This window comes from Pelodiscus sinensis, chromosome 16 (genome assembly GCF_049634645.1).
Source record: "Pelodiscus sinensis isolate JC-2024 chromosome 16, ASM4963464v1, whole genome shotgun sequence".
Taxonomy (NCBI): Eukaryota; Metazoa; Chordata; order Testudines; family Trionychidae; genus Pelodiscus; species Pelodiscus sinensis.
The window spans coordinates 38891470-38919441 of NC_134726.1; the positions used below are offsets into that span (position 1 = coordinate 38891470).

The window sequence follows — 27972 nt, forward strand, 5'->3', positions numbered from 1 at the left end:
TTTGATTAGACTTCAGGTCCTGGTTCTGAATGTAGGTGTTTGATTTTCCCCTTTCCAATGTACATCCCTTTAATATCAAAAACTTAATACTGTAATATCAAGCAACAACATAGTTGACAGATTCAAAACCCAGACCATGATTTGGCCTTTGTTCTGAAAGATCAACCAGGATTACTTCAATATTATGACCTTTTCCTTAAGTTCCAGTCTCAGCCCTAAAATAAATTCCCAGGCTTTTAGGGAAGCCTCCATCCTCCTCATTAGAATACATTTCAAGTTTGAAGAAAATGTTGGTTCCTGGGAATCTGGAATTCATTGTTAGCTTACTGAGGTTAGCTTGTTTCAGAACTCTACAATCAGTGATTCATTGACAGACAGGGAGGGTGTATCTAATGGGATGCTACAGGGGTCAGTCTTGGGGCTGATACTATTTGATATTTTCCTTTAGGGGTTGGATAACAGTGGTGAATCTTATAAAGTCTGCAGAGGACACCAAGCTTGAAAAGGTTGCGTGCACTTTGGAGGACAGCATTAGAATTCAAAATGACCTTGATAAATTGGAGAACTGGTCTGAATTCAACAAGATGAAATGTGACAAGGACAAGTGAAAAGTATTTTCCTTCCTAAGCAAAGAAATCAAATGCAGATCTACAAAATGGGGAATGACTGGCTAGATAGTTGTATAGCTGTAAAGGATCTGGGTGTTAGAGAGGATCAGAAATTGAATACAAGTCACGTAAAGACAGCTGCAAAATAGACTATTATCTTGGCGTATATTAACAAGACTGTTGTAAGATATGGGAGGTAAACGTCTCACTATTTGGCACTGGTGCAGCCTCAGCTGGAAAACTGTATCCAATTCTGGGCACCAAACTTAGGAAAGATGTGGACCAATTGGAAAAAGTTCAGAGAACAACAAGGATGCTAGAAAGTTTAGAGCTCTTGACCCATGAGGAAAGGTTAAAAATAGGACATGCTTAGGCCTGAGAAAAGACAGCCAGGATAACAGACTTAATGTAGGTTATAGGCCGTTTTAAAGAGGATGGTGATCAATTGTCTTCTACATCCACTGAATGACAGGTTGTAATTGGCTTAATTTGCAGAAAGGGAGGCTTAGGTTGGATATTAAGGAAAGTGTTCTAACCAGGAAGGTAGTTAAGCTCTCAAACAGGCTTCAAAGAGGCATGTGATTAAGGAGACTGATGAAAGGTCTAGAAAACATGAGCTATCAGGGAAGACTGAAAGAATTGGGCTTGTTTAGTTTGGAAAGGAGAAGACTGAGAGGGGATGTGACAGCAGCTTTCAAATATCGAAAAGGGTGTTAACAAGGAGGAGGGAGAAAAATTGTTCTCCTTGGCCTCGGAGGACAGGACATGAAGCAATGGGCTGAAATTGCAGCAAGGGAGGTTTAGATTGGACATTAGGAAAAACTTCCTACCTGTCAGGGTGGTGAAACACTGGAATAAGTTGCCTGGGGAGGTTGTGGAGTCTCCATCCCTGGAGATATTCAAGAGTAGGTTGGACAGACACCTCTCAGGGATATCTGGTGCTTGGTCCTTCCGTGAGGACAAGGGACTGGACTCAATGACCTCTTGAGGCCCCTTCTAGTTCTAGGATTCCATGATGTGGACTCTCCAATAAACTTGTTTTTAAAAAAACCTCTAACGAACACCTGTCAGGGATGGTCTAAGTTTGTCTAGACTTGCCACTGTGCAAGGGGCTGTGCTAGCTGGCCTCTTGAGGTTCCTTTCAGACCCACATTTCTATGATTTTATGAAAAAAGCTGCCAATGTGTCTAGATCAATAAATTAACATCAACTTAAGGGCTGAAGACTATCAGCACAGTCCTGCAGATTGTCTAAACTGACGCAGCACTTAAACTGGATTAGCTCCTAACCATTACTTTAATGTAACTAAAGGTACAAGCATGTTAGCAGACACATTTTACAGAAGTTACTGCATGCAGAGCTAATCGTTGAGGGGTCACAGCTCCACAAAACGCCAGGCACTTACCCCAACAGAGTATCATCAGTGAGCTGGACAGATCCTTCTTGCATATTTTGGGCAAAAGCTGTTAGAGGAAGCTTTTTCTGTAGAAGAGAAGAGACTCAGCATTTAGTTTCCCTCCCTTAAGATACTCTTTGCAGTCTTTTTCCAAGGCATCTGTTTTAAAGTTTGCCCTTCCCTTTCCTACACTCTCCACGGAAGTATTTTTTGGCTATTTCATTTAGAGTTCCAGATCAGCTTAATGGCCTTTGAAATGAATTTAAAATTATATTTGCTACTCTTGTGGGTATGATAGGATAGTCGAGAGATTAACTCTCAAGCTAAACGGCCAATTTAAAAGCTGCACAGGAGAAAGTTGAATATAGTCGAGGTGCTAATGATCATGCATCATAATTTAGGAAGCAGTTAGAGTAGACATCTAGTTAGTGCAAGCTGTTTAGCCAGAGTAAGCTTGACTTTCAGAAGGCCAACCAACCAAGGCTGCTTTTCAACCCAGTTATAGTTTTTGACCATGAAACACTTGGTGTAGTGTGTCTCACAAGACTCACTTTTAGATTTTTCTATTGGAACTACATCTTCTCACCTGGTCTCTATTAACTATGATTACCTCAATGAAAACTGGCCATAGATTCTATTGTGTGTATAGAGATTACAACTTTGCTTGAGGTCTATACAGAGGTTTGAAAATCTGTTGGGAGGGTGTTCTCAAAGTCTGTGTATAAGAACCAGAGTTATTTGATTGGGGACCTTGTGCAAGGCCATCTCCAGATGTTTATAGGATAAATATTTAGCTTATTTTGTGGGAAGGTCTGACAGATTTTACTCAACAGAATTCTGTACGTGCTTTTAAGAGTTAGCGACTGAACTAGACTGAGCACCTGAAACTCCTAACAAAGCCAGCAGCAGCTGCCGAGGCTCAGCATACCTAAAAACCCTAAGTCAACCACATTCCCCAGCGCCAGGGAACAGAGGAGGTGCTCTGACAGTGCACAGTGGGGCTACTGAGGCTGGCTTGTGAAGGATATCAAAGCATTCCAATCAGTAGGAAATGTCAACAAATGGGATGACTCTGGACATGACAGCTGTTCAGTACATGGAAGGCTTTGCAGACCAGACTCAGTGCAGTCTGAAGTGCTTTGTACTTACATGTCTTTTATCAGCATCGGTGCCATACTGGCCCTGGAAACATGCTGTGAGCCTCTTCTGTGCAATATGGCACACAGATCTGACTGTGTCCAAACGTCTCTCAATCTAGCCATGGAAAAAGGAAAAAAACAGAAGTTATTTTCTTGGCCTCAGCACATCATCTTCCTCCTGTGCCACATTTAGTTCATGTTTGCGCATTTCTCAAGTGCGACAGCTTAAAGAAAACTCAGTTTAGCAGAAAGGCTGACAGGAAATTTAGTGTGAAGGGGACTTCAATGATTTCCATTGATGGTGGCACAAACTTTCCCTGATGTTGTTGTGACCTGCAGAACTCAAGAGGCTTGAGAACAGATGGGAAGGAGGTGGCAATGTTGTTTTCCCTCATACAGCAGCCAGAAGGGGTTCCCACTTTGACACCCATGATTTGGAGTTTGACATGAAAGACATGACCGCATGCATTATTTAGGGACAGTATCCCAGTGAGAATTCAATAGCCCTGCTCCTTCCCTACAGCTGTAGGCAAGTGGACTGGAGGACAACCAAGTGGGTGCAGTGCCACCTAAGTGTTGCCCTTGACCAGTGCTGCCCCCGCCTCCCCCCCCCCCCACCTTCATCATTGGTCTTTAGCTAGCAGGTTTGCCCTCTGGTTATCAAGCACGAAGGAAAATTCCAAGTCCATGCACTAGCACAGTGTTTCTCAACCTTTTTTTGCTCATGGCCCCCTTCTGAGCCTCATTTACCTCTGTAGCCCCCCACATAGCGGCTGTTAGTTGGAAAAGAAGGTCCATAATTTACCTACTGTTCTGTTTTTTCCATGTGGCCCCCTAGAGGTAGGGTGTGGCCTTTGGGGAGCCATATGGCCCACGGTTGAGAACCACTGCACTAGCAGATGGAGGCCAAGGTGATATGTGCATGGATGGGTGGAAAAGATAGATGAGGTCAAGAAGTGCTCAAGGGTTTTTGTGAGGGAAGAAAAAAAAATCAGAATGTTTTTAACATCTGCATGTAAGTTCTGCTTAGTGCATATGAACCCTTGTCTTCGCTACCTCAAATGTTAAATTGTCTTTGGCTATTTTAAGATTATTTCACTTCAAGAACCACTACAAACCAATAATGGAAATAGTTAAAGGATTCTTATCAAGAATACTCCCCCAAAAGTGAATGTGTTGGGGGTTGGGCTGCTTATGGTACTGTAAACTTGACGTACAGTGTCAAAGGAATGCAGTTTATCTGCATTTCAATGACTCACCAAGATTCAATGGAGGCCAGAATGGTTTCTATTTAAGAAACAATAGAAAACATAAGTTTCATCTGCAGAAGTAATCTCAACAGATTCACGTCTTCAGTTAAGCACCTAAAATGCTGCTAGTGCTGAAAAATTAACATTCAGGAAAATACAGTAAAACCTGTGCTATCTGGAACTTAAGCATCTGGAAAACTGTAGAAACCAGCAAATTTCTGACACAGGGAAAAGAAAGGGGGGGAGGAAACTGACCCCCCCACACACACGAGCGTGCAGCACATACATGAGGGAGGGGTGAAAGGCAGCCAGAAGCAAGCAGCAAGCATCTCAGCTCCCCCCATGGCTCCTGGCACCCCTGGCAGGCCAACCTCCCCCCAACCCCACCAGGCTGCCCCCAGCTTCCACCTCCCTTACCAGGCCACATCCTCCCTCCCCCCCACAGCTAATGGCCCCCCCAGTAAGCCACATTCCAGCCTCCACACAGCTCCTGTGGCCCCTGCCCCCATTTAACCAGAATTTTTAGGTTACCGGCATGCCCTAATCCTCGGGTGTGCTGGGATAACAGGTTTTACTGCAATACATTTTCTGACTATGTCTAAATATAGATATAGATTAACCTCTGTATAGGAAAGATTAAAGTTTGTTCTGCTTATATATTATGCCCTTAGGCAGACAGGAACTAGCTGTAAAGTTACACTGTATACCAATAATGGGCTTCCCCACAAATGGCAAATTGAGTGTCAAGCATTTCTGAACTTGCTGCCATTTCTCTTTTCTTCAATGTTGAGAACTGTCTATACCCAAAGTGCTGACAAAGCGCTCTCAGTAACGGATTTCCTTTCATGTTACCCCCCCCCCCCTTAAGGGAGTACATGAAAGCTTTCAACTGTTTGCTTGGCATCTATGGCCATTTAAACACAAAACTAAACCAGGTTGCTAACTAGAAAGATTCAGGTTTAGCTATGTAAATCTTGATAAAAGGAGACTTTTTACTTTTATCAACCAAGATGTAAACTGCCAGTGTAAAATTCCACACTGAAATTATGTACAGCTTTGCTTTTTATTTGCTGAACACTGACATTAAAAAACGGATTCTCCCCAAAAATGATTCCACCGCTCTTGAGACAGAGTATTCTGTACCCAAGGAGGACACTAGATGGCCTGGAATTCAATGTTTCCATAGCTTGTTTTCAAACTTCTGCTACATACTGTGTGCTAGAGTACTTTATTTTTACTGTGTTTCCTAAGATGAAGAAGCTTACTATACCAGATACATGCAACCCCAGTGGTGGAAGTGCTTGCTTTCTTGAAGTTCTAGGATGGTTCAGAGACTTCAATGTTATAAGAAGTCAAGGGTGGCTACTGAAGAATATTGCCACTTTTTTATTAATGGTCACTAAATCTTCAAAATAAATTGGCTACCTAAAAATCTGAGTTAATCATATCTTTGTTTAAAAAAAAAATCTAGCATGATTAGAAGCCATTAGCACAAAAAGAACAGGAAACAAAAGAATGAAGCTTTACTTGGTTCCGCAGAAGAATACAGAACTGAAGATGACTGTAGCAAGCACTCTGAATAACTCCTGCTCAGTTGCTAACAAGTGGCTCTGAGAGGCAAGGTAAAAATATTGTAAGTAAATAAATATAAAGGGGGAACAGATTTGGTAGGTCTTCCTAGTCTTTCTCCAGGTCAATAAAGCTACTGGAAGACTCAACTTTGCTGGTAACACGGACTATTACATGGCTTATATCTCTTCTAGATTACACAGATTAGAAAAGTAGCATTTTTTCATTTGAGGTTCAAACACGGATACATTTAACTTCATCTCGAGAGTAGAAGATATACAATAGGCTGGATATCACAGAGCTAAGTGTAGGACACATGCCCCTACAGACACATTAATCTTTCTAACGCCTTTCTAATATTTCTGCCATGGTAAACTGACCTAAGTCACATTATTCACATAGCTGGAGCAGTGTAACTGAAGCCAACACATCTTAGGTTAATTTACGGCAGCGTTTACATTGTGCTGCATCGACTTACCTTACTCTTCTCATTCTGGTGGTGAACTGGAGTTGAAAAGAGAGTGCTCTGCCATCAAATTAGCAGGTCTTCACCAGACCTGCTACAACAATCCACCCCTGCTGCATCCAGACAGCAGTGTCAATCTCCAGTAAGTATAAACAGGGCCTACTACTTTTGAAGGGCAGTCCTGACTTGACTTGGAAAGGCACTCAATTGAATCCAGGCATATTTGAACATGAATATGGCACTCAGCAAATCAGAGCAACTATTTCAAAATGGGCCAAAGCCAAACCATAACAAAGGTTAAAAGCCTGTTAATAAAATATTCACTACACTGCTTGCGCCTTTGGTCATCAGACAAGAGTTTTCCCCAAGAACAAGCAAACAAACGAGTAAAATCTTCCATCAGGGTGTAACCAGTCTGTACTGAGCCTGGGAAAACTGCGTGCAAAAAAATGTTGGCAACAAGTGAGATGGAGTTAGTCTTTATTTCACATTCATATTCTGCTTTCTAACTACGACAACAGATGAGTTCTGCAAGCTCTCATGGCATATTTTAGAGTCCTTAATATAGCTCCCCCCCCCCCCTTTTTTTTTTTTTTTAAGATTTACTTCAAATATTTTCTCAGTAATGTTGCCAAAAACTATTTGGTATTTCTGATGCAAAAAAAGTAAACCCCGTAGTCCAGGAGAAAGATGGACTATTGAAATAAGATAAATTGATAGATTACCTGAGGTAGCTGTACATACACCTCTAACATCAGCATTTCAATGTTTTAAATTGAAATTATTTTTCCCACTCTTGTAACTTCAACAGTTGAAGTGATTCTCAAATTTTGAAAAAGGAGCTTCTTTGCAGAGACCAAACATGGAAAATTTCAGCCTCAACTGCTAGTCTTTAGGAAAAGTAATCATATTACAAAGATGCTGACAACATGCAACCTAGTTATGCAAATAAGTTCAGATTGGTTTGGGGCTATTACTGTACCCAAATTCCCAAGCCATAGTGTGGGATTTAGCAATCGCATTGTTTGTTACAAACGTTTCTCACCCTACTTGCTGTGCGAAAGACCCACCCATATAGGAGAAACTGATTAAGGGCCATCAAATGAATGAATAAAAGTGAAAAGAAAACTTCCATTAATCAGTCAATTATAACAGTTATTGGTAATCTTTGTAAAAATAGCATCTAAAAATTCAAACCCTAGTACTATGTTTAAAGTAACTTAAAAAAAAAGATATGAAACTTTCAAAAACATTTCCATTACAACACAAAGCACACCAATGGATATCAGCAAGACAGTTAGGATAACACTGTGTAAAATGCAAAATATAAACCGAATGTGGGCTTATTCAGAATAAGCCTTAAAAGACCTTGCTAGAGACCTTCATCAGAATTGAAGGTATCTTTTGGATTTCTGTAAGCAGAAAGAGCATTTACTGTAGCTTTTCTGAAAGCCATATAAATTAACTCTTTCAGAAAGAAAATCAGAAGAACAAGGGGTCAGAAGAACAATGGTAATGATGACCCATTACCATTGGGTCATCGGCCTTGCCCAATGGTAATGCTCTCATAGCTAGAAAGTGCCTGAGAGAATCAACAAGAAAAACAATTACATTCTTAAAGATTTTTTTATACAGTAAACCAGTTAACGTAAAAGCTACAAATTCTTTGCTTCTAATCTAGATTTGCTTTTTTAGTGTACTTCAACTTTCAAATCCCCTTTTGTCTCATGAAGCTTGACAGTTTCTCTTCTCCTTCAGCTGTATCAGTTTGCCCAGTCTGAATCAACCTACCTAACTTCTGTCCCTATTATCTTGTTTCCACAAGCAGCGTTCTATAAAGTCAAAAGGCTTGCACATGAACTGAGTTACAATACCTGTAATAGATCGTCACTAAGGACTTCAGTTTTCTCAGCTCTGAAAGAAAAAAAATGTAAAATGTAAGTCTCGAGATTAGAATAATTTGCATGTAAAAAGATTTGAAGTCGGGGTAAAAAGTCTTGCAGTACGTTAACAGGAAAAATATTCAGAGCGAAGAATTCATCTCTTGAAAAAGCTCTCCCATTGTAAAAAATAATATCCTGTTACATGTTTATGGACACTGTTATGATACACAGCACACATGGTCAATGTGGCATCTATCATAATACGTGCAAGTTGCAGATCACATCTGAGGAACAATCTTTCACCACTTGTCTAACACCACAAATTAGTGAGGTTAACAAGGAAACCCTGACATTCCTAACATTGAGTGTCTAACCCATTAATTCACTGATTCATACTTGTTGTCCCTTAACTCAGAAGACAAATATAATTGCAAGTTTCTAAAAAAATGTTTATGCTCTTAATATTTAAGAAGCATCAATAGTAGCTATCATTTCTGTATTTTAGCTGCCTAAAACCAAGAGTAATTCCAATGCGAGAAACATGCAACAAACTGGAATCCATCAGTATGTAGTTAGAAGAGAAGAAAGAGCAAAACTAAGTTCCAAGGATAATTTTAAAGAGCACTTCTGCTCCAAAAAATGATTACAGAAAAGGCATCTTGGAGCTTCACTATTTAGCACTGGAGACTTCCAATCATAGCATGCTCTGTACCGTTTCTTCTTCCTTCCAAATTTAAGTCAAACTGCCATATAGATCAGTGGTCCACTTAGTCAAGAACCTTGTCTAACCAGCCAACCCATTAAAATACTTGTCTACATTAGGGTGTCAACATATGTTATGCTAATACCTTCCAAATTTCTAGTCTAGTCAAGACCACAGTGGCCACCACCAGGTGTTCAGATGAAGGTGTAAAAAATAGAGATGTAAAAATGTGTTTAAAAAGATAACCATAGAATGCTAAAAATCCTAGCAGTGACTTGGTTACATGCTGAAGGCTCTGCACTATAAAGCTTAAATAAACTTTACACTGCAAAGTCCACAGAGAAGTCTCCCCAGAGCAGGGGCTGGCGGCTGTGCTCACGGGGAGGAGGCTTTGCTGCGACTGCGAAGCCGTGCCAGCAAGCCGAGCCAGCCCCGCTCCCAGGAAGCCAGCATGGAACGTTTCTCATTACACTCCCAACTTCCTATGTCTGTTCTGGAGCACATCTGGCAACTAGTTGAACGTGCATTTTTCAGAAGAATTAGCTAGATGGCTAATTGCCAAGAACTTCCACTGGAGTGGGTTAGGGATGTGAAAAGTTATCTGGCAAGTATCACCCTTAACTGGGGATGCTTACTGGTTCCAGTTCACCGGCGTGGATTGGAACAGTTCCAGACCCCCACGGCCCACCGGTTGTCTGGAGAAGCCCAATTGTGGCAGGGGCAGGGAGCCCTCCTGCTCACCCTTCTTGAATCACGTAGCCAGTTACACATCACCATTTAACTGGTTAACAAATTAAATGGGATTTTACATCCCTAGAGTGGGTAGGATTCACAAATCTCTCTCAATCAGCTTTCTTCTCTCACTTTTTGTTCACTAAATTAGAGAATATATTTAGAATCCAAAACAATTTAATTGATCAGAGGCCATTTGGTAAGAGAATTCTCTTACTATAATTAGTAGGCCTTTTACATGGCTGCTGCATGGACCTTTATACAGCCATTCAAAGTATTGGGCTAAAATAATCTTCAAATGCACATTCATCCAAGTCCCTGTATGCACAGCAGAAGTCTGTTAAAGACAAAAAAGTGAACAACATAAGGCTCCGAACCTACTTCCACTGACGTCAGTTTAGACCTCTGACATTTTACTGGGAGCAGGAGTGAGTCCTTAAGCCAAGGCTGACTTTAAAAAAGCCAAATCAATGGATTTCAGAGACCTAGAATGATGCTTCCTACGTGAGCCATAAACAATTTATCCAACATCAGCTAAAACAGAAGCTGATATTGAGCAAATCAGATGTAGCAATCAAGAGAAAGAATGTACATGTAACAGACTGAGTTGCTGACTGTGGTAGCTTGGGCATTGCAATATTTATGCATAGTAGAATACTGGAAAATAAAACTGTAGAGTTATTAACTTAAATGAAGGGGAATATGCTAAATACAGCGGCTGTTCTTCCCTATAGTTAAACCATGAAGCAACTGTATGATCTTTATGATGAGGCTAAGCCTTCCTGTTACTTCCTAATACTGAGTAGTCACAAGTAAAGGGAACAGATGGCTGATCAGTCATTTGCAACCATGCTTCCTCTTATGGATAGTCTATCCCAATTCAGATTTTACATCTACCCAACATCATGGGATGTTCAGTACTTTTCTGGGGGGCAGAGGTTATCTGCTTAAGGAATTAGTGAAGATTTAATTTAAATATTCAAGTTCATTTCTTAACAGCAGCGAATCATGTAAGAGGAATGCTGCTGTAGAGTTGTATAAGCTTGTTAGAGATTTTATAGAAATTTATTCAGATGTATACATTTTTATAGATGAGCACATTTAATCTTTCAGCAATAAGTACCACTAAAGCCACAATGTTGGACACACAATGAGGAAAAGACACCTTCTCACCCAACATTTTGCGCCGAACTATTCTACACAACTTGTTAGCTACCAGCTTAGAAGCACCGCAAAAAAGGGTACATGGTTGAAAACAGGGTTGAATAAGAGGCATATCTGTGGATGACTTTGTACACTTTTTTGTGGCACCAGTTGTAATTACTACCACCATGTCAAACTTCAGTGGGCTGTTAAGCACTCCAAAACAATGTGCCATTAATAAGGAATACCTAGGCTAATCAGCAATACAAAGACTGGCTGGATTGACCATTCTCCTTTAGCTGTTTGTTCCTGATTCTGGGATATCTTACTGCTCTCCAAAAGGTCAAGTACTGTTGTCAATCCCAAAAGTAAAAAGGTTGCCCCAAACCTTGCACTGGTTTCTCAATAAAGTGAATATGGTCTTTCTGGTCTACAAACAAGGGAAATAACTGTGAACATCTCACCATTCGGTCTGCACTGAGATGTCTGATGTGTTTACAGACTCTACACCACAAAAGCCATTAGGTGCCAAGTAGGAGGATGGATTTTAAGACAATAACCTGAAGATTATGCTCCCAATTTCCTCATAACCTATCCCTCAGGTATCCCAACCCCATACTGGCGATTCTTCACTGGGCTTTGTTCTGCCTTTCTTTACTTTCAAGCTGAGTAACAAAACAGTCAAGAACTGTTGCATCTCGCTACTGTGGAGTTTGGGCAGGAATGTCTTTGAGAAGTAATGAGTTTTATAACTAAATCTGTAGGTATTTCTACCATGTCCTGCTAAAATAACCAAGCACAAATCCTAGTTAGGGGCATCTTGACATGGTTTAGTAAATAAAAATAGATGCCACAGTTTAGAAAGGTGTATGGACAATGAGCGAATTAGATGCAATGTATTTTTATTATCTGAATAATCTAATGCCACAGGGACAGATGTGTAGCAATATCAACAAAAACTCCCGAATGACTAAAACAAAGGACATGCAGTTGCTGTCTAGACAAGCATCTGTCGCTTTTCAGTTTCAAGCGCTTCCTCTAAAACGGATGGGACTACACGCATCTACAACATACAGTGCTATTTTAAGCACATGCAGAAGACCGACTTTAATTAGCGACATTTTAACAAAGAACTCTTCCAGCTAATATAACAACTCCCTCAACCCCATCTTTAGCCACTAAATTTTCCTTCTTCCACTATGAAACTAGCCAGGGAGGATCCTTTGCAGCCATGTACTTCCAGATAGTCCAGGACTTGTCTAGACAAGAATCTAAGATCTGACAGCACATTAGCTACCACATGAAAGCAATGTATTTTAGATGTCAGTGTTAGCCAAGCACTCAGTGGCTTTAAACATATGGTGAAATAGCTGAGGTTGAACAGCGGATGGCTTAAGGCTTTAAATCAAACACCCTCCCTAGAATATAGAAAACGCTTAGTGTAAATATTATGCAAATACAAAAGGCTGATTTTATTAAACAAGCAGGTCTGCAAAGTGTTAAAGGCAAGCCTCATTAAATTACAAGATGGATCCAAGCTAACCTGGCACTGCGCTTTGCTATAAAGCTTGGTGTTGTTCAAAGCACAACTAACTAGTGGTGTCAATTTGGACCTCAAATCCAAGTGTGTGTCAAGTATTCACCATCCTACACTGAATGGCTTTGCTAGTCAGAGCAAGTTCAATATAACATCTATTAACAGTTAAGATCCAGGTTTACAAGGACTGATACAATATTGATGGACTGCAATTATACACAAGATCATACTTTCTAAACCATTGTTTAGCAGCTCAAGGGAAGGTTTGAAGTATTATTGTGTGCTGCATTTTGAAAAGACCTAAAGTTTAAGACGTTAGTTACAAAAGCCACTTCATTTGATGTACCCTATGTGATGAGGTGGGTGTCCCGAAGTCTTTTGCTCCAGCACAGCTCTAAAACTATGGGAATAGGAGATGCATAGTAACACTTTGCAGAGATGTTTTCATAGGAAGGAATCAAGACATACCATACTAGATTATGGTTGTAGAAGCCCATTTAATCAGTCACCTGGTTAATTGCTTAAACAGGGGCAGGCAGGGGCCAGAGTGCATCCCCCACCCCCACCTCCACCTGCACCACGCTGGGATGCTCCAGCCAGGCAGGAGGGCCCACCACACTAGGCCGAGGGCCCACCCCTCCTCCCATCCCTGACCATGTCAGGTGGGCTGCTACTCCAGCCCAACCACCTGTTAACCATAACCAGGAAGGGTGATACTTGCTGATTAACCAGTTAACCATTCACATCCCTATTCTAGAGTGATTAGTGGTCTGTTGCTGTATGGCCAACACTTGGGTTTCTGAGAAAGATTTCAATTATATTCTACTTGGAAGACCTTCGTGGGAGTATTGAAGAACATTGTTTCCTCAGCGAGGCACTGTTACAAGCGAAAGGAAATGCCTTTTAAAAAACAAAACTTTATTACACACAAGTCTTCTTCTGCCCTACGTAACATTTTTGTTCCAAACACCTTTCCTGCACCATTAAAATTGAATAGGTGCAGTTACATGTATGTAATTAAATGCCCAACTCCATTTACAAATACAGTGTTTGTACACAAATCTAAAAATGGCCCCAGTGCTTCATATTAAAATTAAAGGCCTTGTAGTTTAGACATTTGTTCTTTTGGAAGAAAAGACTGCTTTGGAAAGCCAGGAACTGTTTTTATTTTGTGTCTGTAACAGTGCCCTAGGCCATAACTGAGTCTCTTATGTACTACCTCAGAAATAAGATAAAATTCCTTAAGGGTGCAAGCTAGTATTGCTCCAGAATACAGCAGATACCAGCAGTAGATGAAACCACCCTGCATTAATAAATGCATAGCCTACAATAACCCCACTGCATAGGGGTGTGGTACACGGAAACTGGCCTTTTCTGCCAGGAACTCTGCCACTAGTGAAGAAATAAATTAGATTCCACTACCAAAAGTAAGGCAGGCATGCTGACTAACTCTTAGATCGCTTAAGAAACAACAAATAGTCTACCAAGTGCTACCAGACTAACAAAACATGTGGTCCTCTGAAGAAGTGGGCTGTGCCCACAAAAGCTCTTGATCCCATCTCCATGTTTTGTTGGCCTATGAAGTGCTACCAGACCATTGGTTGTTTTTTAAGTTCATCCTGTACAGACTAACCCAGCTATACCATGGAGCTTCTTAGATCCCTGAAATGACAAAGTATCAATAGGACAATTAAGCAGGCTTCTACTAGAGTAGATGAACAATTGCAACTAAATCTTTCAAAGAGCATTCCCAGATGCTTGAAAAAAACATGCACAGACCAGGTAAAAACAGAGGAATGTAACCAAGGCCAAATGCTGCAGCTTCAAATACCAATTCCTCCAAAGTACCTGCTTGTTGTGACAAAGCTCTTCCTCAACCTTGCTGGGTCTCCTGCTCTCAGACTGCTTGCCTCAGAGGGTCATAGTAGCCCTCAGTTTAGACACTTTCTCTAGGATGCTAGCTTGCTGTTTGCTGAGCCGCTCTTACTGTTCTCCAGCATTGGGGAAAGACAGAGTGACCAAACTCTATACCGTGGTGGGCAATCATTTTTAATGGGGGGGCTACACCAAGATTTTGGTAAGTGGTCAAGGGCTGCACTTCTGTGAAGGGGCTGTAGGGTCTGGGACAGCAGGTGGGGTGTAGAAGGGAGTTTGGGTGAAGGAGAGGGTTATGATCCGGGTCAGGGACATGGGGTGCTGGGTCCAGGAGTGCTTATGGTGCAGAAGAGGATTCTGGCCTGGGGAGAGGTATAGGAGGGGGTGCAGGGTCTGGGAGGGAGTTGTGACTTGGGTGAAGGAGGGAAAAGGGGTGCAGAGGGTTTGGGTGAGGACATGGGGCAGGGGAATGAAGTGTGGGAAAGAATTCTGGCCTGGGGGAGGAGTGTCAGAGGGAGTGCAGGGTCTGGGAGGAAGTGGTGGCCTGGAGGAAGTGGAGAGAGAGGATACAGAGGATTTAGGTGCTGGCCTGGGGCACGAAGTTGGGATCGGGGGGGGGGGGGGGGCAGAGGCAGGCTCTGGCTGGGAGGCACTTACCCAGGCAGTAGCTGTGCAGGAACCTTGGCTGTGTGCACAGGGAGTGGGCAGGAGGATGGCGGCTTCATTCGCTGCCTCCGCCTTCAGCAAAACGTCTCCTCTCCTATTGACCGGAAACTGACCAATGGGAGCTTGGGGATTTTGCTCTGGGGCGAGGACATGGCACAAAACTCTCTCCTCCCTGCCCAATTTGCAGAGCAATTAGCATCCTGCTGTTTAAAGAAGGTGCAGCTGCTCAATAATACGGGTGCCATCGAGGCAGCTGCGGGCCAGATCCTGTGGCTTGGCAGGCCAGATCCAGTGTGCAAGCCACCTCTTGCCCACCCCTGCTCTGTAATCTCTGTTGCCCCCACAAGTGGTATGGGCAGGGCAGTCCCCTTTACCAGAACTAGTCCTCCTCTGGTGCTGAAATGGGGAGTTGGTGGGAGGACCTTGGGCCTACCCCCTACAGCAGGGATGGCCAACCCGCGGCTCACAAACCACATGCGGCTCTTCCTCCACGAAAGGGCAGCTCGCAAAGCCGCCCCTGTGTATTCCCCAAACAGCCCCTGGCTCCCCTGTGCTCACCGGCGCTGCCCCTAAGATAAACGCTGTGCTGATGCTACCTCCAGGGACAACAGAGGTAGTGCGGGCTTCCTGCGGGGGAGTTCTGCAGCTGCACACCAGGTCTCGGAAGTACACAGGCTGCTCCCTCTTCTCCCCTCCCGCCCCCCAACAGCCAGCACGGTACCTAAAACTCCAGTCCGTCACACGCTGTGGACTTTGTTCCCCTGCTGCCTTTTTGCACGCGGGGCAGGAGTAAGGGGAGGGTCCGGGACCATGCAGGCTCCAGTGTGTGCTACCCAAGCGTTTGTTGCTGGCGTGGTCTAGGACTCCCTCCCCACCCCCATGCAGGAAGGTATCAGGCGCGCGACAGACCAGCGTTTCAGGTACCGTGCTGCTGTTTGGGGGACGGGGGAGCAGCCCGTGCACTTCCTGGGCCTTGGTGCACAGCTACAGGATCCCCAGGTACTGGTCCCTGTCCCCTCCCCCTCACAAGTACCCTGCCCCGGCACCCACCGGCACCCTGTCCCCTGCCCCCACCAGCACAGTTGGGGCCACATTTGTGAGGTTTTGGGGGTTTTGGAGGGGTTTTTTTTTTTTTTTTGCATCTCACTTGTGGCACCAACGGACTTTTCTGTGGGTCACTGACCCCGACTCAAAACAGGTTCCCTGCCCCTCTCATAAATAAAGACAACGCTGAAACATTTTGTGTTTGAGATATTTTATTTTAAAATGAAGCCTGGCCAATTGGGGCCAAGCCCGCATCTGGCCACAGCATCATAACACTCCTGCACACCCCCCACCCCAGACATGAGCCTATCATACACTGGAACCCCCTGTCCTAAGCCTCTCATCCTCAAACTCCCGCACCAGTCTTCTGCCACAACACTTGTTCCATCCATACACTGCAAATCTGTGTCCTGAGCCCATCATGCACCCCAGCCCAAACTCCTGCACCCTCACAGCCACAAGCCTGCGGCTTGCTCAGCACCCCAACCCTCCCCCTGACCCCAACGCTCTCCAGCCTGGAGCGCCCTCTCTGAGTCAGCATCCTCTTCTCTACTTCCTCCTGCACCCAAATTCCCTCCCAGAGCTTACACCTCTCATCCCTTCCCAATACTTTTTTGGTGATGGTATGCCCCGGGATGGTGTACTGGCATGGCTTCCCCCCGACCCCTTACATGGCTCTTTGCACTCTATCCACCGCTATTTTGGCTCTTCATTTCTAACGGGTTGGCCACCCCTGCTCTACACTGGTTTCCAGTCTAGGGACCCTGCAATATCAGCTGCCTGTAATGTGTCCAGTATCAGCTATGTGGCAGCTGTGATCCCCTGAGCTGCTTCTCCTCCTGGTAACTGCGTGCATTTGCTTCTCCCAAACCTTCCAGAGCACCTTCTCTCCCCAGCACCTTATGTGCAGTGAGCTAAAGAAGGGGAGCCCTTTTTATCCAGATTGAACTAGTTCTTGATTGGCTTCAGGTGACCCGATTAGTCTGGCACCCTTGATTCTGGAAGTCACCTAATTGGCTCCAGGTGTTTTAATTAGCCTGATTGCCCTGACTGATGATAGGAAGTCCCCCCTAGTTCTAGATTAGCCCTTGTTAGTTTACAGAGTAAACTGGGACCTATTTTATCTAGGGCTAATCTATTTCCCTTCCACCACTCTCCCATAGCCATCTGGCCTGCCCCTGTTACTTTATATACATGTGGCCTTTCCTCTAGTCTCCTCACATTAAGATTAAAATGCCTAACCTGTAACCTTAGTTTAAGAGTTAAACTGAACGTAGACAAAACAGTTAAATACTGGGAGCGTAAAATGAAGTTTCTCTCCAAACTATGAGTAACTGAAAAAGCATGCCCTTTCTCCAGCCCCTCCTGTGTACTAGGAGGCCCAAAACATTCCAGAGCTATGACTGGCTCTGTTGTGTGAACTTCCGGTATACAGAACCTATTGGCATGTATCTCGGAAACACAATGGCTGCTGAAACCGAGGATATGCTCTGACACATTCTGTAACAAAGATAATGCTGACGTAAGAATAAAATTATTAGAATACTGTAACTGGAGAAAGTGGAAGCCCTGCATGCACCGAGATCCTTTTGGAATGTTACACTGCTTTCCACAACAGAAATGGTAGTTTCCTTGTTCATCTGTTCACATGGTTACGATATTAAATAGCTGATTAATTGACAACACTCCACTGAAGGAGTAGATTTGGACCTGTAGGAAAAGGAGGCTTCTGGAAACTGAAGGCAAAGTTGCAGGATACAGAACAAAGGGCACAATTTGTAGATAGGTGCTCTGAAGGAGTGCAAGAGTTCTCATTTTCTGAATCACCACTAAGGGTTCCACAATTACCTATATTTTCAATTATCTCAAGTAAATGAAGGTTTACATTAAATTTTAAAAAGCTGTTTTAGAAAGCCAAGAAAATCTGAACGTAATTATTTATCAAGTATTTTTGAACATCCATAATCTACCACTTTCAGCCGATATATCACAAACAAATGCAGAATTCCTAATGCTGGCACACAACATCTTGAAAGGCAATAAGGATTAACTACCACTGCTCTAATGTTAAATCTGGGAAATCGCCCAGTTTCTTCAAAACCAGCCAAAAGTATTATGATAAAATTAACCCCTGCATACGACAGAATTTTAATATTTCAAGTCACATAGTATGACATGCAGTCTCAATTGTCATGTTAATGTCTGAATAGTCATTTCTAAAGACAGCAATTAAATTGGATGTGTTTAAAGTGGAATATATAATTTCAGATTGTGAAGAGACATTACATATTTTGGTCCACAGTCAGGCCAATTACCCACATCTGTGCCAAGTCCACTAACCATATAAGAACGCAAGAATTTCTTATTGTAATAACGTAGTCAGCCCACTGAGGGGTGTGTGTGTGTTTCACCCTGAATGTTCGATGCTACTCTCCTCTGGTTGCGTGGGTTATGTAGTCATACCCATTGAGTTCCTCTTTCTGGAAAGACCTTTCAGCCCAATAAAGCTTGGACCAGACTAGGCAGCCATTCTACACTGGCGCTGGCCTGCTCTTCTCTTGTCTGGTTAGGCCAGTGGTCCCCATCGCGGTGCCCAGGGGTGCCATGGCACCCGCCAGGGTATTTATGTACACCCACCGAGTGACCAGGGCTGGCCCAAGCCATTCTTGCACCCTGGGCGCATGGTGCATGTGCGGCGCCACCCCCAGACGCACACAGGGCCGGATTAAGGTGGCGGGGGGGGCCTAGCTGGGCAGCTGCCCAGGGTGCCAACCCAAGGGGGGGGCGCCTGATGGCAGCTGTAAGGGGCACTGCGCGCCCGGCCGCGTGGCACCCCTTAGAGCTGCCATCAGGCGCCATGTGCCTAGGGCTGCGCGGCACCCCTTAGAGCTGCCATCAGGCGCCATGTGCCTAGGGCTGCGCAGCACCCCTTAGAGCTGCCATCAGGCGCCAGGGCCGGGGGCCGCCCCTTAGAGCTGCCATCAGGCGCCAGGGCCGGGGGCCGCCCCTTAGAGCTGCCATCAGGCGCCAGGGCCGGGGGCCGCCCCTTAGAGCTGCCATCAGGCGCCAGGGCCGGGGGCCGCCCCTTAGAGCTGCCATCAGGCGCCAGGGCCGGGGGCCGCCCCTTAGAGCTGCCATCAGGCGCCAGGGCCGGGGGCCGCCCCTTAGAGCTGCCATCAGGCGCCAGGGCCGGGGGCCGCCCCTTAGAGCTGCCATCAGGCGCCAGGGCCGGGGGCCGCCCCTTAGAGCTGCCATCAGGCGCCAGGGCCGGGGGCCGCCCCTTAGAGCTGCCATCAGGCGCCAGGGCCGGGGGCCGCCCCTTAGAGCTGCCATCAGGCGCCAGGGCCGGGGGCCGCCCCTTAGAGCTGCCATCAGGCGCCAGGGCCGGGGGCCGCCCCTTAGAGCTGCCATCAGGCGCCAGGGCCGGGGGCCGCCCCTTAGAGCTGCCATCAGGCGCCAGGGCCGGGGGCCGCCCCTTAGAGCTGCCATCAGGCGCCAGGGCCGGGGGCCGCCCCTTAGAGCTGCCATCAGGCGCCAGGGCCGGGGGCCGCCCCTTAGAGCTGCCATCAGGCGCCAGGGCCGGGGGCCGCCCCTTAGAGCTGCCATCAGGCGCCAGGGCCGGGGGCCGCCCCTTAGAGCTGCCATCAGGCGCCAGGGCTGGGGGCCGCCCCTTAGAGCTGCCATCAGGCGCCAGGGCCGGGGGCCGGCCCTTAGAGCTGCCATCAGGCGCCAGGGCTGGGGGCTGCCCCTTAGAGCTGCCATCAGGCGCCAGGGCTGGGGGCTGCCCCTTAGAGCTGCCATCAGGCGCCCGGCCGCGTGGCACCCCTTAGAGCTGCCATCAGGCGCCAGGGCCGGGGGCCGCCCCTTAGAGCTGCCATCAGGCGCCAGGGCTGGGGGCTGCCCCTTAGAGCTGCCATCAGGCGCCAGGGCCGGGGGCCGGCCCTTAGAGCTGCCATCAGGCGCCAGGGCCGGGGGCCGCCCCTTAGAGCTGCCATCAGGCGCCAGGGCTGGGGGCTGCCCCTTAGAGCTGCCATCAGGCGCCAGGGCCGGGGGCCGGCCCTTAGAGCTGCCATCAGGCGCCAGGGCTGGGGGCCGCCCCTTAGAGCTGCCATCAGGCGCCAGGGCTGGGGGCCGCCCCTTAGAGCTGCCATCAGGCGCCAGGGCCGGGGGCCGCCCCTTAGAGCTGCCATCAGGCGCCAGAGCTGGGGGCCGCCCCTTAGAGCTGCCATCAGGCGCCAGGGCCGGGGGCCGCCCCTTAGAGCTGCCATCAGGCGCCAGGGCCGGGGGCCGCCCCTTAGAGCTGCCATCAGGCGCCAGGGCCGGGGGCCGCCCCTTAGAGCTGCCATCAGGCGCCAGGGCCGGGGGCCGCCCCTTAGAGCTGCCATCAGGCGCCAGGGCCGGGGGCCGCCCCTTAGAGCTGCCATCAGGCGCCAGGGCCGGGGGCTGCCCCTTAGAGCTGCCATCAGGCGCCAGGGCTGGGGGCCGCCCCTTAGAGCTGCCATCAGGCGCCAGGGCTGGGGGCCGCCCCTTAGAGCTACCATCAGGCGCCGCACACCCAATTGCAGCTGTAAGGTGCGCAGTGCACTGGGGTGGGGCTGTGCATGCATCGCGCGCCCGCTACCCAGGGCGCAGGAAAGGCTCGAGCTGGCCTTGGCCGCGTGGCGTATGTGCAGCCCTGCCCCCAGGCACCCGGCAGCCCCAAAAGGTTGGGGACCACTGGATTAGGCGGTGGGGAAAGTGGCAGCTCATAGCTACACTTTCACTTTAAAACCACTCTGTCTTCTAATTTCAGAGAGCAGATCTGCTTCCTGTACAATAGCCTGGGGTCACTGATACTTTCTGAACAGTAGCTCTGCAGGAAGAACTCAAGAACCAGGAATTTTCATCTTTAATGTAGAAGAATTAATTAGCCACATCTGGAGAGCTGAAGGGCCTAGCTACATACCTTAGAAAACCAATGGAAAGGAGCCTCAGAGCTCAGGGTCAAGTGACTCAGGCTGACGCTTCAGGACTAAAAATAGCCGTGTAAAAGTTCCTGCTCTGACTGGAACACAGCTCTGACACTCGGGAAAGGGGCGTATCTCAGAGCCCAGGTAGGAATATCTACACTGCTATTTTTAGCCCTGTAGCGTGACCTCTCTTCAGTTGGGCAGAGCTCTGAGACTTGCTGCTGCAGGTTCTCCCTCTCTTCCTTCTTCAGCAATGTAGACATACCCTTAGCCTCAGTTTGGCAACATTCTGGAAGAGGCCATCGGTTTCAGAGAAATTCACAAGCCCCGTCCAGCGAGCAGCAATAACGATTCTGTGATCATGAATGGGCTAAAAAGTAGAGCTAAAAACAAGAAGCTTAACACCTTTTAAAAGCCAGTATGGAAGCAACAAGAGCAGTTCTAAAACAAAAAAAATGCTGTAAAAGAACTTGGACACACACTAGAGAACAAAACACTTAGCTCAAGTGTAAAACAAGTAACAAATCTTTACTCATACTGTATATGGAACCTTTGTTGTTGATGTAATAGAGGATGCCTACAGGAGTACAGGTTGGACCTCCCAGGTCCGGCACCCTCAGGACCTGAGAGGTCTTGGAGGAGGGATTTTGGACCAGGGAGGTCATTTCTGACCCCCTATGCCCAGCTCTCCTAGCCCGGCTCCACTCCTGGGCTGGCCTCCAACAGTGCTCCCAACCCCACCAGCCCTGCCAGCCTGCAGTCCCACCGCTCCCCTGAGCCAGCGTTCCCAACCCTGTCACCTGCCCCACCATTAGGGCTCATGGCCCCACTGCAGCAGACCGCTGCCCTGCCCTTTGGTGTTCTGGCCGCCCTACCCCCGGCTTAGCCGGACTCCTGTGGCAGAGTTCTCCATCCACTAACCTCCCTGCAACCAGCATGGCTGGGTTCCTGGCTCCCACAGGGCTCCTGCCTCTATCCCTCCACCAGGTCTCTTTGGTTCCAGCAACATCCGTGGTCCTGTCGGACCATGTATGTTGCCAGACCAGGGAGTCTTGGTTGAGAGAGGTTCAACCTGTAATTAACTTCATGATGAAGTGACAAGTCTGAGCTCTTCAACTGACAAGATTATACAAGAGGCAAAGTTCTCCACCTGAAACATTATTAATTTTTCCTGCCATTGCATTCCTTAACTAAAGGAAACCTATTGGTTTGCCACTCAAGAGTCCAGATGGGTAGCTTTTGGCAAGCTGACAGTTTAGAACACCTTCACATAGCTGTGTTACTAGTACATCCTGCTCACTTTCTGTAGTACAATAGGCAGGATTTGCTGCCAGGAAAAAATGGAAAATTAGCAGCTGTATTCAAAAACAAAGACAAAGCATTCAGAGTTAGAGTTTAGTTTCCCTTAAGAGTCTTGTTTTTCTAAAGCTAGCTAGAAATTCTCCACAAAACATAACTTGAGAAATTTCACATTTATTGATTTGTTTTCACCCATTTTACAATAAGATCCAAAGCATATTGGTGACTAGACTTTAGCTCTTTCACGCAAATGAAACTACATGTGGTAGTCTGAAGTGCCAAGTCTTGATGTGTCTGATAAGAGGAAGAAGGCACAAAGGGGAAAGAATGTTGTGCACCATCAATTCTCAGTTTCATACTTCTGACTGATCTTAGTGGAAATAGCGATAATGGGATATTTTCTAAAACTCGAATAAGCTGGCTACTTTAGATACTGTTAACTGTGCAGTTTATTATAGAAATAGCTATGACTTCGATCTGTAGAAAAACCTTTCATGTAAACTTTTAATATAAATTCACCATAAAGAAAATTGAACTTCCATTAGCCTTTAAGTGGCAGTGATAATAGGAGAGAGCAGATAAACACCAGGATTACCAGGAATAGGACGCATACAATTTGGTTTCTCCCTCTTCCCTTTCATCCATTCAGCTCTCAATTGTTTTTTAAATTGGTAGGTTATCCTAGATACTCCCAACAAAACAGAAAAGTTTTATTGTTGGAGTGATAACCCACCACTTCCCTTGCTGCTTTATGTCCTGCTAGTGTGAGCTGGAATAATATATGGTTAGCGTTCACAAGTTCTGAACGTATCTACTTCTACAGATAAACAGTTCAGGGCTTTGGAATTTGAGGTTTGCCTGTGGGCCTGATAATACAAAAAACATATGCTCTCCAAGAAGCAAGCAAACTTAGCTTTTCCTTAAGGGCCTACTCCTGATTCCACTGATTTTATGAGACTCTGCCTATTGATGTTAATGGGAGTGAGTACACAAGTGCTATAAAGTTTTATGAAGTGCATTTGTTGCTTTTAGTTCATCCTTTTAAGGAACAGGACTCTTCTATTTAAAGAGTCTTAAAACATCTTTAGGGGTAGCATAAAAGTATTTTTTACAATTTGTCCCTGCCTTTGGAATTATATATCAATCATTTTTTCAGAGCCATTTTAATGTAGAGGAATTATTTTAACCTTTTGGCATTCTGGATGTAGCAAGATCTGCTGCAGGACTTGCACTTTACTGGCACAGCATTTTCAACACAAGCCCAACCACCACAACACCATTCCGCTCACCACAGAAACCAAATTCACCTTCTTATTCAACTACTCTGCTCTCTGTAGTTTCAGATCTACTTTGATCTCAAAAGTAGCAGTGACTCTGTTTTACTCCTGTTGCACTGGAGTCCGTGCAGCTCAGAGACTCAACTGAGTCATGCAATTCTGTTCTGAGGGCAGAATCACTACATATGCAAGAGTCAGAAAGATACCAGCTTCACTTTCAGGACCCTTCGCTGAATCGGCAGGACTAACAGAGAAAGCCTTGCTCTCTTTTTACTCACTGAGTATTTTTGATCTGAAAGTGACTGACAGATGAACATGCCCTCCTCGCTGCTCTCCCCCGCCCATCTACAGATAATTTCTGGAGCAGAAACACAAAGTTGAGAAATCTGGAAGAGTATGTACTAGAGATGCAGATGGGTAACTGGTTAGCCTCATCCTTAATGAGTGAGGTCCTGGTTAATGGGTAGGAGCTGGAGCAACTCCCTGCCCTGCTCCAGCCCCACAGCGCCCATCTCAAGCAGGGGCTGGCTGGAGCCACCCCAGTCCGTGGTCGGCTCACCCAGTACCCTCCCCTCTGCTGCAGGTAACACACGGGCTCCCGCAGAGCAACAGCTGGCAACCCTTGCCATCCCTGCTCCCCAGCAGGCGGCTTTATTGCAGTAGGCCCGGCTAGTGGCCTGGCTCCTGGGGATGCTTTGCTGCAGACTCTGCAGTATAACTCTTATTTAAGTGTTATGCTGCAGAGCCTACAGCGTGTGTAACCACTCGGATTTTTAGTGGTAACATGGTTACACTGTTAAACAATTTTTACATCCCTAACGCACGCAGGGACAGTCCGTGTTGACAAAATAAGTAGAAATAGTTTCTTATGGCAAGTAATGTTGCTCATATGATCTTCCCAACTTCTCATTTGTGTCACTCTGCCATATTAACAAGTATACGTAACGAGAAACTGCTGAGAATCCCCTTTCTTCACTTGAGCTTATTTCATTTGTGAAAACAGCTTTACTTGCTCTTCTGCTCCGAAGGGAAAAAGCAGTATGCTTGGGGACTGACAGGGCAATGGGTGCTCAGCAACTCAAAGAACTAATTTTTGAACACCACTGGCTGCTTTACATAGAGTTGATTCCAACCTTCCTTCCCCCAGAGAGAGGACAGGCTGCAGATGACTTTTGGAGATGGCTGGGAGGAATGGCAAAGGGGGAAGATCTCCAAACAACAACTCTTCCTATCCTTCGTACTAAAAATCAGTGTAGACTGTTCTGCATTGTAGATTCTGTACAAGATACATTATGAACAAGACAATAGTATTTAATCCTGATCTGAGGAGACGTGTCTAATTACCCATTACATTTAGACAGCTAAAAACAAACATACAGGCTGTCCTCGCTACAAGTCCAAGATACATTCCAAAAAACTTGGACTTACAGCGAAACAACTTACAGCAGGGAATTCTCTTCCTCGGGCTGACTTCTATTTGCGCAAATTTGAGGGTTTGGGAGTTTTTTGCATGCGACTTAAGAGCAGGAAATGGGAGGACTTATAATGCATCAGTTCCTACAAGCGTCAACAACTTTAGCACATACTGGCGCTGGAGCACACAAAATCTGGTAGACTGGGCCCACCCTCCCCCCAGGCTCTGGTGTGTGAAGGGAATGTGGAGTGTCTCTCCTCAGTTGGGGGGGGCTACATCAGGGAGGGGTATTTTTTTTTGTTTGTTTTTGCTTCCCACATGTGCACGCCCCTCCCCCCCCCCATTTTTATGTGCATCAGCAGCCCCTGGCCCAAAAAAGGTTCCCCACCCTTGAGCTATAGTATATGCTCAGACTAGACTTAGGGGCAAACAAACACTACCTTATTTCCAAAATATGCTGCTTCAAATTAATGTTGCCTTTTTCCAGGAACACAATTCTAGCATGGGATTTCCTATACATGCATTCACCCCTATCCATGCCCACCTCTTGGTAAGACAGCACATGAACTTTTCAGGAATAGGATGAAATGTTTTCTTTCATGCTTATGAATGGAAAAAACTAAGGTAGCATCCTCATTAAGATTATATTTAATTCAGGGTCAGATCTTGGCTGAATTCTAATAATTCACTTTTGGAAGGTTTAACTTTCAATAAATAGGAAGCAGTGCTTCTCCTTCCATTTCTGAGGACAGCCCAATGAGGGGTGTTAAGAGACTAACCTTTCTGAGCAAATCATATTCTCCAACTCAGGAAAGAACTTGGGGGACAGATTACACTAGACTGTAAATTCCCCAAGGAACAGACGTTGTCCTCCTGTGAGACAAACTGAAAAATGAAACTGTAATTCTGAGGGGATACTACCACAATACAAACTACCAACTACAGAGTGTGTACAATAGAAGCTAACACTTCCAGAGAGTCCATTTCTCTTCCTCTTTTCCTTTGTAAAAAGTTTACACTGATTCAGAATAGATGAAGTACTATTTCCCAAATAATTTCAGCAATGATTAAAGCTTGGCGTATTCTGAAGTCCCAATGCAGCTATTTATTTTCAGTGTGTTCCTAGTCAGATCGATAGAAAGTTAACATCCACACATGCTGGTCCCGTGCCCAGGCAATGTAAGCCATACCACAAATACCAAACCATCCATGATTATATGCACCCAAATCACCACCATATATTTAGCAACCAAATACAAGGATGTGGCGTTGCACAAAGCAAAGGCGGCAAGTGACAATTGTGTGCTCAGTACCTACCACAAAAACCCTTCTCGTACAAAGCAAGGCAAACCAGTAGCTGGCAGATGCCAGTGATACAGCCCAAGAAGTGTAGCTAATCTTTAGGTCCCGAAAAGTCAGCATCACCTTGAGCAGTCTGCACTTACAGTGAATGAAAATTTATTGCACAAACTTTAAATTATTTCCATCTCTCTATTGGGAGCTTTGCATTCATCACCAAATGAAAGCCTCAAGTCAAACTTTAGAGGTTAGTAACAATAAATACTCTAATTCTGGAACAATATGGCATGAACTGACCCGAACAACTGTTCCTGCGGTAAGAACCAGTTTGGCTGACTGAACTTACAGTTCACAGCATCCAGTCATGGAGTCTGTTCTGGTACAGAGGTTTTTCCTCTTCCAGAAGGGATTTAATACCCAGTCCTTCAGGAAATTTGATGATCTGCTGGGTGCCATTTTTAAAAACACAAGAACTACAGCTGTAGAAGCTTATGAACAAGTTTGCTGATACAGGCCAGGTCTACACTAGGGGGCAAAGTCTAACTAAGGTACACAATTCCAGCTACGTGAAAAGCATAACTGAAGTGAACATACCTTAGTTCTACTTGCCACAGCATCCCCACTGCAGGTGGTGGTGGGGGGAGGGAGGGGGAGCGTGATGGGAAACTTTCCCATTGACTTCTCTTACTCCTTGTAACCTGGTGCAGTCCCAGAGCGGACGGGAGTGCAATCAGCAGTTGATTTGGCACATCCTTACTAGGCCACTAAAGCGACCCCCAGGAGATCAATCTCCAGGTAAGTTAAGATAAGGTCGCAGTCACAAACAAGTAGTTAAACTTCCATCATCTTCTTTCTCTTGCTCTACTGAGCTCTTCCAGTAAACTCTGCCCAAAGGTCTGGTCAGTTTTCTGATTTTAAGCTAAATGTTTATTTAGTTTTAACAAACATTGCATACTATGCCACTCAATTTTGACAAAATGAAGCTATTCTAATCAAAGGCATCCCAACAAATTCCACAAATAATCATCCTGGAAGAAAAGTGGATTGTTTCCTAACAGCCAGAGGGAAACCCAAGGCAGACTGTCCATATTAGCTGATCTGGAATGCCATAAACTAAACAAAGCCCTCTCCCAAGCAAGTCAAGAGACTTCGTTACTTACGAACAACTGCAGTACAGGCCCAATTCTACTCCAGCAACTTTGTAAGACACAATTTACTGCAATAAGGTCTTATAACATCACAACCCTCTTCACAAAATACATGTTGGTAGACATTTAAATACCGAACTATGGACATTCAGCTTAGTTTAAAATGATCTTTAAGCTACCACTGTGTGTTCAGGTACCACTGGAGCAGGGTAAGTGTGAAGACAGTGGCAGATTGTACATGTCAAATGTACTGCAAAACCTGTAGAATAAAGTGAGCATATAAAGACTGAACACTAACACTGAATTTTGGTGCTTGAACAACAACTTAAAAGCAAACCTCTTATGCATCACACAACTGGAGGTTTGTGGTTTAAATGTAGAATAAGTTCCTTGTTAGAGGAAATTACCACACAGACATTTCAGAGAGAAATTGTGTTTCTTGCCTCAAGTCTGAATCTGATTTCAATTTTAGATGTGAATAAATCAGAAGCAATTAGTAACTCTAAGCTTTTGCTGCATTTTCTGTTTTTATAACAACTGAGAAACTTGTCCATTGTCGAGCTGTACACTCATTG

At 45.5% G+C, this 27972-nt stretch overlaps 1 protein-coding gene across 11 annotated transcripts in view; it reads right to left on the reverse strand.

Moving 5' to 3' along the window:
- Nucleotides 1-27972, reverse strand: part of ARHGAP17 (Rho GTPase activating protein 17) — an 83737-nt gene that overhangs the window by 31484 nt on the left and 24281 nt on the right. For 9 of the 11 annotated variants that reach the window (XR_012896218.1, XR_012896219.1, XM_075899872.1 and 6 more), the window contains exons 2-4: nt 8303-8342; nt 3154-3258; nt 2014-2090 (exon numbers count right to left, since the gene is read on the reverse strand). Coding sequence is in view for 9 of the 11 variants with exons in the window: in XM_075899872.1 (XP_075755987.1) it covers nt 2014-2090; nt 3154-3258; nt 8303-8342 (222 nt within the window). In the remaining 2 variants the exon portion in view is untranslated. Of the gene's footprint in view, nt 1-2013; nt 2091-3153; nt 3259-6440; nt 7096-7153; nt 8343-27972 lie in introns of those variants that run through there. The other 2 variants (XM_075899876.1, XM_075899880.1) reach the window with 2 other exon arrangements.